Source organism: Ranitomeya imitator, chromosome 4, assembly GCF_032444005.1.
Source record: "Ranitomeya imitator isolate aRanImi1 chromosome 4, aRanImi1.pri, whole genome shotgun sequence".
Taxonomy (NCBI): Eukaryota; Metazoa; Chordata; class Amphibia; order Anura; family Dendrobatidae; genus Ranitomeya; species Ranitomeya imitator.
Window position 1 is genome coordinate 195,771,728 of NC_091285.1, and position 13,629 is coordinate 195,785,356.

The 13,629-nt window shown below is 40.9% G+C and overlaps 1 protein-coding gene across 2 annotated transcripts in view; it reads right to left on the bottom strand.

Annotated features, from left to right (window-relative positions):
* CHST11 (carbohydrate sulfotransferase 11) overlaps positions 1-13,629 on the bottom strand; it is a 285,836-nt gene that overhangs the window by 118,481 nt on the left and 153,726 nt on the right. For both annotated transcript variants that reach the window (XM_069764221.1, XM_069764222.1), the window contains exon 2: positions 5,069-5,154. In XM_069764221.1, the coding sequence (XP_069620322.1) occupies positions 5,069-5,154 (86 nt within the window). The remainder of the gene's footprint in view (positions 1-5,068; positions 5,155-13,629) is intronic.

A 13,629-nucleotide genomic window follows, 5' to 3' on the forward strand; every position in this document is an offset into this window, starting at 1 on the left:
TGAGCCGCTGCTGCCATATGTGTCCTACAGCACCTGATACCCCAATACTGATCCACTGCTGCCGTATGTGTCCCGATTACTGCACCTGCTGTGTGGTTCTCTGTGTCCTTTAAATTCTAAAGCACCCCTCTATAATATAGTAATACTGGGTGCAAGTGCCCTAGAAAACAGTGCCCATATTTTGCCCCTTGGAAAGTAATATTGCCCTGTGTGCCCCTTTGATAGCCACAGTAACCTGAGTTCCCTTATAACAATAAGTGCCCACTTTACATTTAATAATGTCCCGAGTCTGCCCCCTGTACAGCTCCCCTATACACAGCATGATGCTCTCTTATACACAGTATAATACCCCCTCACTGTATAGAACCATCCACACAGTACACTGACTCCTTAATAGCCCCAAAACTGTTTGATGGCTCCAACAATGTAGAATGACCCCCACACTGTAATCTCCATACTGTATGATGGCCCCCTAGATAGCCTCCATATACAGCAGCATAATGCACCAAATAGTCCACAATATAGTATAATGCACTCCCCATAGGCAGACTCTATAGCATAAGGCAGCCCCCATAGGCAGACACTGTAATAAGGCAGCACCCTCATATAGGCAGACCCTGTATTAAGGCAGTACCCCCATAGGTAGACTCTGTAGTATAAGGCAGCACCCCCATAGGCAGACCCTGTAATAAGGCAGCCCCATAGTCAGACCCTGTAATAAGGCAGCACCCCTATACGCAGACCCTGTAATAAGGTAGCCCCCATAGTCAGACCCTGTAATAAGGCAGCACCCCTATAGGCAGACCCTGTAATAAGGCAGCACCCATAGTCACACCAAGTAATGAGGCAGCACCCCTATTGTCAGACCCTGTAATAAGGCAGCAGATCCCAGACCCTGTAATAAGGTGGCAGATCCCCATAGGCAGACCCTGTAATAAGGCGGCAGATCCCCATAGGCAAACCCTGTAATAAGGCGGCAGATCCCCATAGGCAGACCCTGTAATAAGGCAGCACCCCCATAGTCAGACCCTGTAATAAGGCAGCCCCCATAGTTAGACCCTGCAATAAGGCAGCAGATCCCCATAGTCAGACCCTGTAATAAGGCAGCCCCCATAGTCAGACCTTGTAATAAGGCAGCCCCCATAGTCAGACCCTGTAATGAGGCAGCACCCCCATAGTCAGACCCTGTAATAAGGCAGCCACCATAGTCAGTCGGACCCTGTAATAAGGCAGCACCCCTATAGGCAGACCCTGTAATAAGGCAGCCCCCATAGTCAGACCCTGTAATAAGGCAGCCCCATAGTCAGACCATGTAATAAGGCAGCACGCCCATAGTCAGACCCTGTAATAAGGCAGCCCCCATAGTCAGACCCTGTGATAAGGCAGCACCCCTATAGGCAGACCCTATAATAAGGCAGCCCCTGTAATAAGGCGGCAGATCCCCATAGGCAGACCCTGTAATAAGGTGGCAGATCCCCATAGGCAGACCCTGTAATAAGGTGGCAGATCCCCATAGGCAGACCCTGTAATAAGGCAGCAGATCCTCATAGGCAGACCCTGTAATAAGGCGGCATATCCCCATAGGCAGACCCTGTAATAAGGTGGCAGACCCCTATAGGCAGACCCTGTAATAAGGCGGCAGATCCCCATAGGCAGACCCTGTAATAAGGCGGCATATCCCCATAGGCAGACCCTGTAATAAGGTGGCAGATCTCCATAGGCAGACCCTGTAATAAGGTGGCAGATCTCCATAGGCAGACCCTGTAATAAGGCGGCAGCACCCATTAAAAAAAAAATACTCACCTCTCTTCTTCCTGGTTCCTGCGCTGCTCCTGCTGATCTTCTGACAGCGGCGCCGGGCAGTGACGTCATCGCGCCCGCTGTCAGTGTCAGCGACGTCAGATGCCGACACAACCAGGGGGATGATGGGAGAAGGAGCGTAGCGCTTCTTCTCCCATCAATGCGATCAGCTGTATCGGCTAAATGCCGGTACAGCTGATCTTCCGATGATGGCGGGGGGGGCCCACTGCTGCCACTGTGGCCCCCCCACCTGCTCAGGGGCCCCATAGCAGCAGAGCAGGGAGATCGATTCTCCCTGCTCTGTGCAAAATGTAACTTTAGAGTAAGAAATGACAACAAAGACCATCCTCACTGGGGGGTGAGAAGGAAGTTTTTCTTTTTCTAAACAAAACAAAGTTTCTTTAAAACCTATTTTTATCAACTGCTCAGTGAAAAACAGACAGCAGCCAGGTGACTCAGGGATGATATCCTAGTGCTATCCAAACAAATTGTAATTTTAGATTTTTTTATTGTTTTTTTTTTTAAACAATAACATACTTACTTTTACTCAAAAGAAATAAAAAATATAAAATATATTTTATTTAGGGGGTAAAAGGATGGCACCGTATTCTGAGACCCATAATTTTTTTTTTGTTTATACAGCTGTATTCTAGCCTACGTATGTAGGATAATCTGTGGTTTTCACTGGCGTCATTGGTACATAAGACTTAAAGTGGTTGTCCACTACCCAGACAACCCCTTCTCAGTCACTGTGCTTACCCCAAGTAAAATAATAACACCTATACTCACCTCTTGTTCCAGCACCATTCCAGTGGTGTCAGCCGTAGCTCTCCCGGGGCACATGCGGCATTGTTGTGTCATGTGATCCCTGTAGCCAATCATAAGCCATTTCAGACATCTGGAGAGAGAGCACACGCAACTCTCACTTCCTATGAATATTAGTTACATCCAAAGGAAGGGACAATAAAGCTGCTGCTGATTGTCCGTAGTGATTGCGTGGCACAATAATGACACATCAGCCCTGGGACTGCCAGTGCTGACACCGGTGGAATGGTACAACCTGAGGCAAGAAAAGTTTTTATTATTATACTTAGGGAAAACCTAGTGATTGAGAAGTAATTGTCTGAGTAGTGGACAACCCCTTTAATTATGAATTTTTATTGAATTTGTTTGTGAGTATGAATAAGAACAAACACCAATTCTGGTATCGTTTTTCCAAAAATGTTTCTTACGGCGGTCACTATACAGCACAAATAATTATATAATTTGAGATACATACTATAACACTATAAAATAACTTAATTTTTCTTTCTGAGTCATGTTTTGAGAGCCATAACTTTTTCATTGTTTTCACTTACACACCTCTATGAGGGTCTTTTTGCACAATACGCTGTAATTTTTATTGATACCATTGTCAACTTATTGATCACTTTTTATTTCATTTTGTGTTCGGAGGGATGAAACAAACAGCAATTCTGGAATTCTGGTAGTGTTTTTTCTATTTTTTTGTGACATTCACTTTGTGGGTAAAATAATATAGTGTTAATGTATGCATCATTACAGATGAGACAATACCAAATATGTGGGGCTTTTTTTAAGGGATGTTCATTTTTCTTGATTGGGAAAACTGATTTTAGGGAGGGTGTTTTAAAAGGTTTTATACAATATCTATGGTATAATGGCAATGAACCCATGTGAAGTACATTATAACAACACATAACAACGCATTACCTGGCCTTTCAGTGCTTGACTCTGCCTCCGGTTGATTTGATTGGCTGTAGTGTATGGCAGATATGGAGACTACTATTATTACTTCATGAGTTACTCTTTCAAAACATAAATGTATCATGCACATGACAAAATCATGTGCACAGAGACTGCAAGTAAGCACTCGGTGTCCCTATGGCTCGGTAATATGAGACTATAGTGACTCCATGTGCCCCTATCTGGTGGAACCATAGTCTTCCCTAGAAGAATTTCTTTTCGCCAATACGCACATGATTATCACATTGCTCTGTCAGTGGTCACCTGAAAAAATGGACAGCTATTGCATTTACCAGATCAAAGGGGTTGACCCTGCCTTCACCCTTTAACACCTGTACTAGGATCTGGACTTACAAAGTGGCCCTTGGGTTGAGGCCACGAAGTCAACAGCTAGCAAATGGTACAGGCTGGCAGCAGTGGTCAGGTCGCCGTTTCAGAACCAGGAGGAATGAAATGGATTTCCTCTTGGGTGCCGCACTTTCAGGGTACGGTGACCAGGCACCCTCCTAGAACTACTAACCTGCTTATTAACCCAATATCTACAGGCTAATAGCAGATATTGGGTTAATAAGCAGGTTAACAGCGTTCCCTTCCCATATTTTACTTTTAGATGTGTCACTCACTGAAATCATGAGACAAGGAGAAGACAGCAAGTGTGTGATATAAGCACCATACATATAACCATGGACAAAGTCATTAACTGGATAATGACAATTCAATGTCAACACTTGGGTAGGATTGCAGTATCATAAAGCCTGGATAATTATATTGCTAGAGGTGTCTGGCAAAATCATTATTTAGCTGGACCTTGGTCAGAACAGTAAAATGCCTTTTTGAGTAAAAGCTGGTGCATCTCTACGTTCTATAGCTGTGAGTAGAGATACATAAAAGCTTTTACTAGAGTGATACAGGAAAGATATATATCTTGGTACCGTGTTAGCCAAGTGAGGCATTTACTTCTATCGCAGCCAGAATAAATGTTTTCCAAGCCAAAAGGGCAAAAGAAGGTTATAATAAAACAAATATAATGTATTGTGGATCATTAGTGACTCATGACCGGTTATATTACTACGTAGAAGAACATATAAATTGATTTTATAGTTCACCTGTAGCCATAAAAATAATACTGCTGGTTACTGCATAATGCTTTGACTATTATGTATTTGATACATTCCCTGTCCTTGGGGCATACAATGAAATCTCCATTCCCGGTCATCCACAGGAAAGAAACTGTCTCTGATGCCACCATGAACATGTATGATCTGCTTGGCCGGGCATGCATGTTCATTTTAATAAGGCGAGGGGAATAAGTCACTGCCAGTCTCCTTGGGAGAACAAAGCATAAGGGGCAAGTTAATATAAATCTGAGGTTTACAGTATATTCATCATTGGGCACAGCAAGAGACCACCAAACACATAGGACTGTCTTTCACTCTAAACAAATGCTGTTTTAATGGCTATATGCCAGTCTGACATATCATATGATGGGCGTTTCATTACCAACCTGCGTTGGATTGTAGAGTTGCTGGAGTGGACTGCGTGAACCCTTCCGACAACAGATGTCCATCCCAAAAGGATTTCTATGCATAACTGGAGAGAGAAAAAAACAAAAAAAATGATGATAAAGCAGAGTCTAGACACCACATTTCAGTCATACTACAGAAGATAAAAAGCCTATGAAAACTGATTTATTGTCATTTTTTGATATGTAACTATGCACAGAAACCATAGCCAGCCATATAGTTCTCTTATTTACTAATGTGTGCCCTTTGTCTCACTCAGAAAAACACTGACGGTTTTCTGCATCAAAAATATTATGTAACGGTAATTTACAGATCATATCTAAGGAAACCGGCTGATCAGTTCACCAGCAAAAATTACTTCAATCCTTATAGGCTTCTTGAAATTCCTTTTTTATCAACTTCTGCACCACTTCAAAAGCAGTGACAGCTTCTAGCAACAGTCACCAATCTGTCATACTTAGAATGCACCTTAAAGGGGTTTCCCCACAAACAAAGCACATTTTAATTAATCGATCTTGGAATAATAAAAAGTTCCACAATTGGATGTGTTTAAGAAAAATGTTCCTGTGCTGAGATAATCTTATAAATGTGCCCCTGTTGTGTACTGTGTAATGGCTGTGTCTAGCCGTGCAGGGACATGGTCTGACCATACCACAGCTCCTGGGCAGAGGAGGATGGAAAAGAGAGTATACAGACAGGACAGCACAGGATCACTGCTGATTCTTTCTGTAAGGCCACATTCAAATGTTCATTATTTGGTCAGTATTTGTAAGCCAAAACCAGGAGTGGGTGATAAATACAGAAGTGGTGATGTGTTTCTAATATACTTTCCTCTGACTCTTCCACTCCTGATTTTTACTTACAAATACTGAGGTAAAACACTGACCAAATGCTGATCGTGTGACCATGGCCTAAGGAAAACATTTACTGGCCTGTTTAAACACATTTTACCTCAGAATCAGCTGTGATCCCCTGTTGTCCTGTCTGTATACTCTTATCCTCACCCAACCTGGTCAGGAGCTGTGTTATGATCAGACCATGTTCCTGCATGGTCAGACACAGCCATTACACAGTACACAGCAGGGGCACATTTATAAGATTATGATTATCTCAGCACCAGAAAAAAAAATGTAACACATCCAATTAGTATTCTGCTACAGATGGATCTGGATAAGTTGGAAACTTGGGCTGAAAGGTGGCAGATGAGGTTTAACAATGATAAATGTAAGGTTATACACATGGGAAGAAGGAATCAATATCACCATTACACACTGAATGGGAAACCACTGGGTAAATCTGACAGGGAGAAGGACTTGGGGATCCTAGTTAATGATAAACTTACCTGGAGCAGCCAGTGCCAGGCAGCAGCTGCCAAGGCAAACAGGATCATGGGGTGCATTAAAAGAGGTCTGGATACACATGATGAGAGCATTATACTGCCTCTGTACAAATCCCTAGTTAGACCGCACATGGAGTACTGTGTCCAGTTTTGGGCACCGGTGCTCAGGAAGGATATAATGGAACTAGAGAGAGTACAAAGGAGGGCAACAAAATTAATAAAGGGGATGGGAGAACTACAATACCCAGATAGATTAGCGAAATTAGGATTATTTAGTCTAGAAAAAAGACGACTGAGGGGCGATCTAATAACCATGTATAAGTATATAAGGGGACAATACAAATATCTCGCTGAGGATCTGTTTATACCAAGGAAGGTGACGGGCACAAGGGGGCATTCTTTGCGTCTGGAGGAGAGAAGGTTTTTCCACCAACATAGAAGAGGATTCTTTACTGTTAGGGCAGTGAGAATCTGGAATTGCTTGCCTGAGGAGGTGGTGATGGCGAACTCAGTCGAGGGGTTCAAGAGAAGATGTCTTCCTGGAGCAGAACAATATTGTATCATACAATTATTAGGTTCTGTAGAAGGACGTAGATCTGGGGATTTATTATGATGGAATATAGGCTGAACTGGATGGACAAATGTCTTTTTTCGGCCTTACTAACTATGTTACTATGTTACTATGTAATTATGGAACTTATTTTTTTCTAAGCTTTATTAATTAAAATGTACTTTTTTTCATGGGACAGACCCTTTACGTCTAAATGCACAGATGGGGACTTTTGGCACAAATAGGAAATGTGGCCATGGTTTGTGATGCAGATATGTTAGGTTGAAATCTGAGGGTGTAATTATAGTGGGTACAGGGGTTGCAGTTGCACTTGGGCCCTGAAGCCTTGGAAGGCCAAAAGGTTCAAAGTACAAAGGGTTCACATGAGAACACCCATACTGTTAAGAATCCACTGATTTTCCCTAAGATAAAGAACGTATGTTTTCTATAACTATGCCCATAAAGATCTGTTATGGTTCCAATGACAACCATCGGTTCCATTAGCAATCTGGGAACCATAGATTTCATTAGCATCGTAGGTGAGGAAGACTGGAAATTTCAATAACAATATAGGCACTATAATGTGACCACATTACAGCCACCTGAGAGAAGTCTAATTAAATAACGTCAAAATGGAGGCGTGAATGTAAACGTAATGTCCAAAACGGATCCATTGCATAACATAAGCCAAGGTCCACAGTGATTATTACGGGTTCTGTCAGGGTTCCTTTACATGTCCATTTTTAATACAGAAGTGTATCACGCAGAACTTTGATTACTTTTACATATTGGGGTCCCCGCTGCTTCCGTTTGCAGCAGTTATGCAACGGACCTGTTTTTGACATAAATAAATTCCGCTTTGCTGTTCTTCTAAAGAGAACAGACAGACAGAGTGCCGGAGTGAAAGCGTGAACACAGTCATACATGGCATTTTGCTTCATTCTCCTGGATTGTTTTTACATTTTATTAAAAAATAATATTTGTATTTAAGCGGTGGGATGGATACTTATGAATTAAAATTAATAGGGACTGGCCCATAGCGGTTTTATCCATACAGAGGAAAGCTGACTGATAGATTTTAAAAGATTATTTTAATTAAGAAATGGAATTATTTTAAACTGTAAGTAACCTCGGATACATGCTGATGTCTATAGGAATGGATGAAGATCAAAATTATTGCACGGTTAGAAAGCACAATGGATTTTATTCTGTGCTCAGGTTTTATCTCATATCACATATCTTGCTTTTGAGGAAGCTTTCTGCTCTGGTAAGTCAGACCTGCCATTGCCCATCATCATGATGCTCTTCTCAACTGTGCTGGCCCGTCATTTCAGGAAATGTGTGCTAGAAATGACAGCCCCCCCCCGGGGGCAGGATAGAGAGTGACCCCTGGGTGGAGAACCTTTATATACAATCTTGCCAGTTACTTGTCCCCTCCCCCACTGTAAGATTTCATAGCACAGCTTGGAGCTCACACCTTTCTATGAACCAGAAATTTCATTTTTAATATAACACTATGTGCAGCGTTGGTCTCAGGCAATACATGGACTTTGCTGTAATTACCATAGGATGTCAGAACGATTCCTCTGTCAGCTAATAAAACTGTACGTCCTACTGTGTTATCAATGATAGATGACCCCCGCATACAGTAATCGTATAGGAATATCAAGCCAATTAAGGGGCGTGATAGAAATTTCAGGTTCTGCATTGGTTAGAGACTGACTGTAATTGAGACTTACTACTTAATTTCCAGATTAGTGCAAAAAATAACTTACGTTTCAAATGTATAGTGGACATACCGTATATTTCTTTAGTATTTTGATTTAGAAATGATAAAATTCCTTACACAGAACAATATTGTGACATAAGGAAACTTCTCATGCATATCGTCGTATTACAGCCCCTGTAAAAGCCATTATGGGGAACGTAAAAGTGGACTTACATACAGTAGGCATTAATATAATTGATAAATTAAATTAGTAGGAAGCTGAAAACCTGCAACTCGCATACTTGTGGTCACGCAACCACCCGCTCCTGGCGCTAGAGAATACTGATACTGTGAGGATAGTCTGTAGTCACAAATGTTCAGCATAATTTGCATATTAATTAAAAAGCTGATTTCTCAGTAGACGAGGAATGGACCGGCCATGTCAAGGTATTGCTGGACTTGTTTCGAAAGAGCTACATGTGCATATAAATAATGTGGGCTGTGAAATCCTGTTGACAGATTCCCGTTAAGGCTACTACAGGCTAATATACATAAGATGCGGAATATAATAGCGCTATATAAGCAAAGCATAATAAATAATAATAATAATAATAATAAATAAATAATAAATAAGCATCTATCACCCATAGTCTCTAATTGCATTAATTTAATTAATGTCATAAAAGCTATTGAAGAGTCATTGATGTAGGCAATTAACAGATGCCTCTGATGGGTACTATACAATGGCAACTATCACCCTTACAATTTATAAAAACAAACAAACATATTTCATATTTTTTTTTGTAATATACTGAAGTAAACCAGCAAAAGGGAAGGCCCTTGTGAGCAATGGAGCCCTATGGGCACAATTAGCGCATATGTCAGGAGCGTGTGATGTCAACGGGCTTATCAGGAAACTGCACAAAGAATGTTATTTTGCTAAGAAAATATATCTCACGATAAAAATAAGATAAATCCTTATATATAATACATAGATCCTATATGCTGCATGCTAGATGTTAGCTCGAGATAGGTAAAAACTATACACAGTGTCTTATTTGTGACATTTTTTGTTACACGTTTGGTATATTTTTGGGCCATTAGCATTCTTTACAAAATGCAACTTGCTCTTGGCATGGCAGATTTTTTATGCATTTTCCTATGGGCTCTTGGCATTCTTTGCAAAACGCAACATGCTTTTGGTATGGCATTTTTGTATTTCTACATGGCGGCCAAATGGCACGCACATGAAAATGAATCATGCAAAGAAAGGGCCATAAAGACCTTGCAGGAAATACAATTAAGGCTACAGTCTCCCATTTTCTGTGACACTTCTGCACCTATAAGGTCATTTACGGTAGGTTAATTGCAGGGGGGGGAGGGTTCATTGTGTTTCTGAGAGTATTTTTTTCTACGTGTTTTTATGGCTGCCTTTTTTTCCTCTTTTTTTGTGTGCGATGTTTTACATAAAGTAGCTTTGTTTTTGATACTTCCTGGTATTTGGTTCTTACAAAACTTTACCTTCAGATTTTCCTCATCTAATGCAATTATATGGGAAGACTCAGCACATAAAACTATAGCGTACTTGCGGATATGAAACACGCACCGCAGATCATTTTACGCAGCATGAGAAAAAGCACGGTGGGCAGGAGATTTCTATAAATCCCATCCACTTTGCTGGAACTGTAAGGTATGCAGTGTCAAAAACTCACTAAAAACTTATTGTGGAAACTTAAACTAATTGGAAAAAAATGCTGCAACATTAACTCTGTGCAAAGGAAGCCTAAATGTAAATGCAGATTCCTTCTTACTTTCATCCTTTCTATGTACTATTGCCTGGCAGAAGACTGATTAGCCTGGAGCAAGCAATAAAATGGGCTGACACCAATGAAGCTCTTAGAGTGAGACCAAGAAAATGACATTTATGACAGGCAAGCTACGGCATACAACATTCATAGGAAGTACAGTATTATGTAGGTCAGATTTAGTCAAATAATAAAAATCCACACTGCAAACTGATTTCATATACAAAATGCATCTGTAGGAAGCGGCAGGGCCTGCCTTAGGGGGAGCGTTGGGCAATTGTCCAAGGCCCCCACTCTGTTAGGGGCCCCCAGCATCTAAAACTTGAGATACCTTGAAAATAGAATTATCAGTGTAACTTCCAATGCGGAAACTGCTTCCGGACCTTTGATAATATCATAATCATGTGACCGTGATATCACAACAGGTCCTGCACTCTGCGGGAGTTAGAAGAACTGAAAAGAAGATAGACACTGGCAAGAGATGATTTACCACCAGTCTATGTCTCTATGTATGCATGTATCTGTATAAAGGTGCTCAGTGTACACTCATATGTCTATGTATGCGCTCTGTGTATACATGCGTGTAAATGCTCTGCGTATACATGTGTGTATGTACTCTGTGTATACATATGTGGTCCATATAACAGACAATGTGTGTCACAGACAAGAGTTCATAGATGTAAACAATGGCAATCACCCAAGGAACAAGCAAAATGCTGCTCATTCGTCAGGTGACAATAGACTTTATACTGGAACAGAAATCATTGTTCTCAGCTGCACATCGCCCAATGCAAACTGTAGATGGGCTGCTGATAAGAAGATACTGTATGGGGACAGATTGATCTACAAGAGATTGTTCTGAGCCATCATGCTTCATCAGCCCGTGTAAAGAGACCGGGAAACAAGAGCCAAACCACTTCAATTGATCGACAGCGCTCATTTAAGTATTGAGTGCATTTACTGAACATACATTTCAGTAGGCCAACATTTCGGGTTTTAAAATCATTTTTCAAGATGGTGATATAAAGTATTCTAATTTACCGAGATAATGGGTTTTCATTAGCTGTATGTAATAATCATTAACATTAACATAAATAAACACTTGAAGTACATCACAGTGTATAATGACTATCTAATATGTGAGTTTCACTTTTTGTATTGAAAAACTGAAATAAATTAACTTTTTGATGACATTGTAATTTTGTGAGAAGCACCTGTATTTCCCATGTTAAGAGAAATGCATTATTATTACCAAGTACCATATTCGTCCTTCTATCCCTGCAGTATAATTGCCAATTCCATTATCCCAGATCATAAAACTGCATACCCAAAATAGAAAAGCCAAATGCTGCTTTTACCACTGATACTGCACTCAGTTTTATTATTTTCCTGGGGAGGAAAGTGGAAATGTCATATCACAGAAGCAGCAAAGGAGGTGGAATTACTAATTATAACAGACAGCACATTCTTCTAACACATAAAATCGATTCTAAGAAGCCATTACCAATAAACACATGCACAAAAAAAAGCAATACAAGTGCATTACAATACCCTGCTATGTCTGTTTCAACTAGATAACACACTAAAAGGCACATGCAAACCGCCTAAACATATATTCCTGGAAAACCTCTGACAGATGAACATTATACGTATATGTATGCCTGCTAAATGCCTGATTGGTCTGGCTAGTATAAATTATAACACCATGATAATGTTTTATGGCATAAATGGAAACACTAAGGCTGCAGTCTGACCATTATAAAAGTTAAAGGGGCCTTCCAGCCAATGAAGAATATTTTAAAAGTGCTCAATCTTGTATAAGACAGAAGAGGTTTGATAAGCACTAGTGATGAGCAAATATATTTATTACTCGAGATTTTCCGAGCGCGCTCGGGTGTCCTCCGAGTATTTTTTATTGCTCGGAGATTTAGTTTTCATCACTGCAGCTGAATGATTTACATCTGTTAACCAGCTTGATTACATGTGGGGACTCCCTAGCAACCAGGCAACCCCCACATGTACTTATGCTGGCTAACAGATGTAAATCATTCAGCTGCGGCGATGAAAACTAAATCTCTAAGCACTAAAAAATACTTGGAGGACACGCGAGCGTGCTCGGAAAATCTCGAGTAACAAGTATATTCGCTCATGACTAATAAGAACCCATACTGATCTCGCAAATCTCCTATTCCAACAATCTGGTACCAGCTGGCGCCTTCTTTCTGGTCCTGTCTCCACCCCCCAGAAAAGTCCACTTACCCAATCACTGGATGAGAAGCCACTCTTGCAGGTTATTGATTCTTTACTCATGTTAAATCACTCTGTACCATTTTGGTGTCAGCAGGACAGCCCCTTTAATTTACCGTTATTTTCACATTATAGCACTTTCTGAACAGTCAGTCAGATATTAGTAGGTGGGATGCTATAGTCTCCACTATAATCCAGACAAACAGATCCATGCACTGATAAAAATGGACATGCAACTACCCATTAGGTAAAATAGCTATCTAGTAAATTACTGTGTGATTGATAAGTCACAGGATACTAATCAGGTAAATTCTTCAGCTGCATAAATCATTTCTATGACGTGTTCACTTATCAGCACAATCTGACAGTCACTTTGAAAATCAGAACAGATCACCGTAAACCTGACAGTCTGGTTAGAAGGATTACCTATACCTTACAATCTAGCTACTCTGCAATAACTGGAAGAGAAATGTGGTCGGAGGATTGTCAAAAAACAAGGAAACAATAACCAGTCAGCATCACATGGTCTTTTAGGCCATGGTCACACAAGCGTATATTTTCTCATGCGATAGAATTGGATTGACCATGCAAACGACTCTTGGATCAAACTGTGATGTGTGTGTGATTCGAGTGTCAGCTTAGTGTGATCAGATGCCCTCAGTTGTGAAAATCGCAGCACAGGTGAGAAGGTGGAGGACAAAATTTCTTCACCTTCTCCATTATGTGAGTCCGTGTCATCTGAGTGCAGTCCAATGTTTTCCACACACCCATGGACTTGAATGGGTGAGTGTGATCTGATTTGTGCAGCAAGTCGCAGCAACTTTTTTCAAATCGGCATAAGGAAAAGAATTGGTCTGAGTGCTAACCGACAAAACATCAGATAGCACTTGTCC